This window comes from Arachis ipaensis, chromosome B07, assembly GCF_000816755.2.
Source record: "Arachis ipaensis cultivar K30076 chromosome B07, Araip1.1, whole genome shotgun sequence".
NCBI classification, from domain to species: domain Eukaryota; kingdom Viridiplantae; phylum Streptophyta; class Magnoliopsida; order Fabales; family Fabaceae; genus Arachis; species Arachis ipaensis.
Genome location: NC_029791.2, coordinates 122,543,345 through 122,546,486, shown reverse-complemented (window position 1 = coordinate 122,546,486; position 3,142 = coordinate 122,543,345). Strand labels below are relative to the sequence as shown.

Genomic DNA, 3,142 nt, shown 5'->3' with positions numbered 1-3,142 from the left:
ATTTCATGTATTATCAATAATGCTATACGAAAAATAATCATGTTTTAGCATTCATATAACATTATTGATACTAGTGTATTATTCGCTTTTTTATTTATTAGATGTATATAAAAATAATAAAAATTAAATTAATTGAGATGATAAATAGTTATATTTTAACTAAAAGATTTTGGATTCAAATTAAAAAACGATTATTTGTGTAGGTAAAACTTTAATTGCACTCAAAATTAAATTCTAAAAGAAAAAAAAAATCTAAAAGTCATCACTATTAAAACACACTTGATTCTAGAAGAAGAGTAAACCTTTTTTTTGGGTTCCTTTTTTGTCTAGATGAAAAGAAGGAGGAAGGAAGGAAGAAAAAGAGATATGAAGGCGGTGGAATGAAAATGGAAGTAAGGTTTGAACTTTGAAGCAAGCAATGCCCAAATACATACATACATATCTCTCTGTCTCATGTCTTCACTCTGGACTGGACCCACTTTCTTCCAACCAGCGGCGCCATTAGTCTTTACTCTTCTTTCTTTCTCCCCCCATTCTCTCATTATATACCAATAATAAACAATTCCAAACACCCTCTTCTCCTTTCTTTCACCTCATTCTCTCTTAGTTCCCCCAAATCCCCTCCCACTCTTTGGTCCCTACTACCCTCCCCTCTTTTTTTTATTATAACAATTTACATTTTACAACTCTTCTCCAAATTCTAAACTTATCCCCCACCAATCATACACTTGGGATTGGAGCTAAAATAAAAAAATCTTTCAGAGATAGATATTAAGATAAGGTGGTAAATCAAGAAAATTTAAAAAAAAAAAAAAGAAAAGAAAAAGATGAAAGGAGAATATGTAGAACACCACCACCCTCCAAAGAGTGAACCACCAAACATGTTCTCAAAGCTTCACCACCAATCACCACCACATCAACATCAGCATCAGCATCAACATCAACAGCATCCATTTTCTCTTCATAATCCATTCCAACACTTCTCAAGGGATCAATGCCAAGCTTCTGCGGCGCCGGAAGAAGATAGCCATGGTGGAGGCGGTGTAGGCGGCGCCGTCACTTCTCAGAAGCCGAACTCCTCCGGCGACGGAGCAACCATAGAGGTTGTGAGGAGGCCAAGAGGCCGCCCGCCGGGCTCCAAGAACAAGCCCAAACCGCCAGTGATCATAACGCGTGAGCCCGAGCCCGCCATGAGTCCGTACATTCTAGAAGTTTCTAGCGGAAGCGACGTCGTTGAAGCGTTAGCCAGGTTCAGTCGAAGGAGGAACATGGGGATTTGCGTCCTTACTGGATCCGGAACCGTTGCTAACGTCACTCTCCGTCAGCCCGGAGCAGCTCCCGGAGCCACCGTTACGTTTCACGGCCGATTCGATATCTTATCTGTTTCCGCCACGTTTCTTCCGCAGCCGTCGCCCGCGGTTCCTACTGCCTTCGCCATCTCGCTAGCCGGACCGCAGGGGCAGATCGTCGGAGGACACGTCGCCGGAGGACTTATGGCTGCCGCCACGGTGTTTGTTGTGGCGGCTTCGTTCAACAATCCTTCGTTTCATAGGTTGCCGCCGGAGGAGGATGCTCGGAACGATGTTTCCGGCGGGGACGGTCAGTCTCCGGCGGTTTCTGGTGGCGGTGGTGAGAGCGGGCATGGTCAGGCGGTGGATTCGTGTGGGATGTCGATGTATAGCGGCGTTCATCACTTGCCGGCGGCAGCGTCTTCCGATGTGATATGGACTCCGACGGCAAGGGCGCCACCGCCTCCTTATTGATCATCATCATCATGAGTTTGTTAATCTCTGTGTCTTTGACTTCGTTTGTTTTGATGCGTTTTAATTTTGATTTAGATTATATTTATTAGTTCTAATGTTGAGTATTAGCATGTTCATGTTGTGAACAGAAACATTAGTAGTAGTGGTTATTATAACTGTTTATTATTACTAGTTAGTAGTTCCTCTTTTCCTTTGTTTTATATTTTGTTTATGTTCCGATGATAATTATATAATAATGTATGATTTAATTAAAAGGATTTTTGAGAAACCGAAGGCGTAATATTTGATTAGTGGTAATGAAGGAAGGGAGCTTTGAAGTTTGGGTCTGAAGAGAGTGAGTGAAGAGCGCACTGTGCGAGTTATTGGATGACGATAACGCTGCTACTTCTGCTGTTGCTGTGAATGATGGATGGGGTGGCTTGAGTTGACGTTATTATTGGCATTGGCAGTGCGAGAACGTGGCTAGGGTTGTGCGTTCCACTTCCTTTACATTACCACCGCACACTCAAAACTGAATGAAATTGTTGAATGAGTAGTGAGTACGTTGTTATGCAATAGATAGGGCTGGTCTTGTGGCGTGCTTTTATTTCTGGATCTCATTTATGACTTTCGGTCTGAATATTGGTACTTTCTTTTGTCCCCTCTGATACACAATTAAAGGGGAGAGAGAGAGAGAAAAGATGAACGAAATTGAACACTTGTTCTCTCATTGTACGGTGATTTGCATCAGACTTTTTTGCTTCGCGGTGGGATCTAAGGATGGCATTTGTTTTTATCATCATTCGAATTGAATAAACAATAGTTAAGATTAAATTAATATTTTTTTAAATGCTTACGATATGAATTATTTAGTACTAGTCAAATACTTATATATGTCATAATTTAACAATTTTCAATCATTATTCTTATATAAAAATATTTTTTCAGTGTTTTCTAACATTTTTTATGCACCTCTTTAGATGCATTTCCTTTGTATTGAAAATTTGAAATATGTGTCATTTTTGTTTTAACAAAAGAGCGCAATTAAACCGTAATTACTTCAAGAGTATTAAAGTATTTAGACTTATATACCTTTAAAAATTATAAAATGTCTAATGTATCGTGTATAATTAACGAATTTAATTTTTATGTCTTGGCCATAAAATTTTTTTTATATAATTATTTATTTGTATTTTTACATTAATAAAAAATAATAAATTTAAAAAAATAATCTAAATGTATGAGAATAATTTATTATGTATATATTATATCAATAATAAATCGAATTAACTTGATGAATAAAATTTATAAAGATATATTTATCTCAGTTTAATCAAACTAAACACGATAAATATAGATTTAGCTTAATCGCATTAAGTTAAATAATACTAATAAGTTCT

The 3,142-nt window shown here is 37.7% G+C and overlaps 1 protein-coding gene across 1 annotated transcript; it reads left to right on the top strand.

Annotated features, from left to right (window-relative positions):
- Nucleotides 352-2,191, top strand: LOC107606203 (AT-hook motif nuclear-localized protein 17). The gene has a single exon (XM_016308214.2). It carries the CDS (start codon nucleotides 828-830, stop codon nucleotides 1,761-1,763), a length of 936 nt encoding a protein of 311 aa, XP_016163700.1. The 5' UTR covers nucleotides 352-827; the 3' UTR covers nucleotides 1,764-2,191.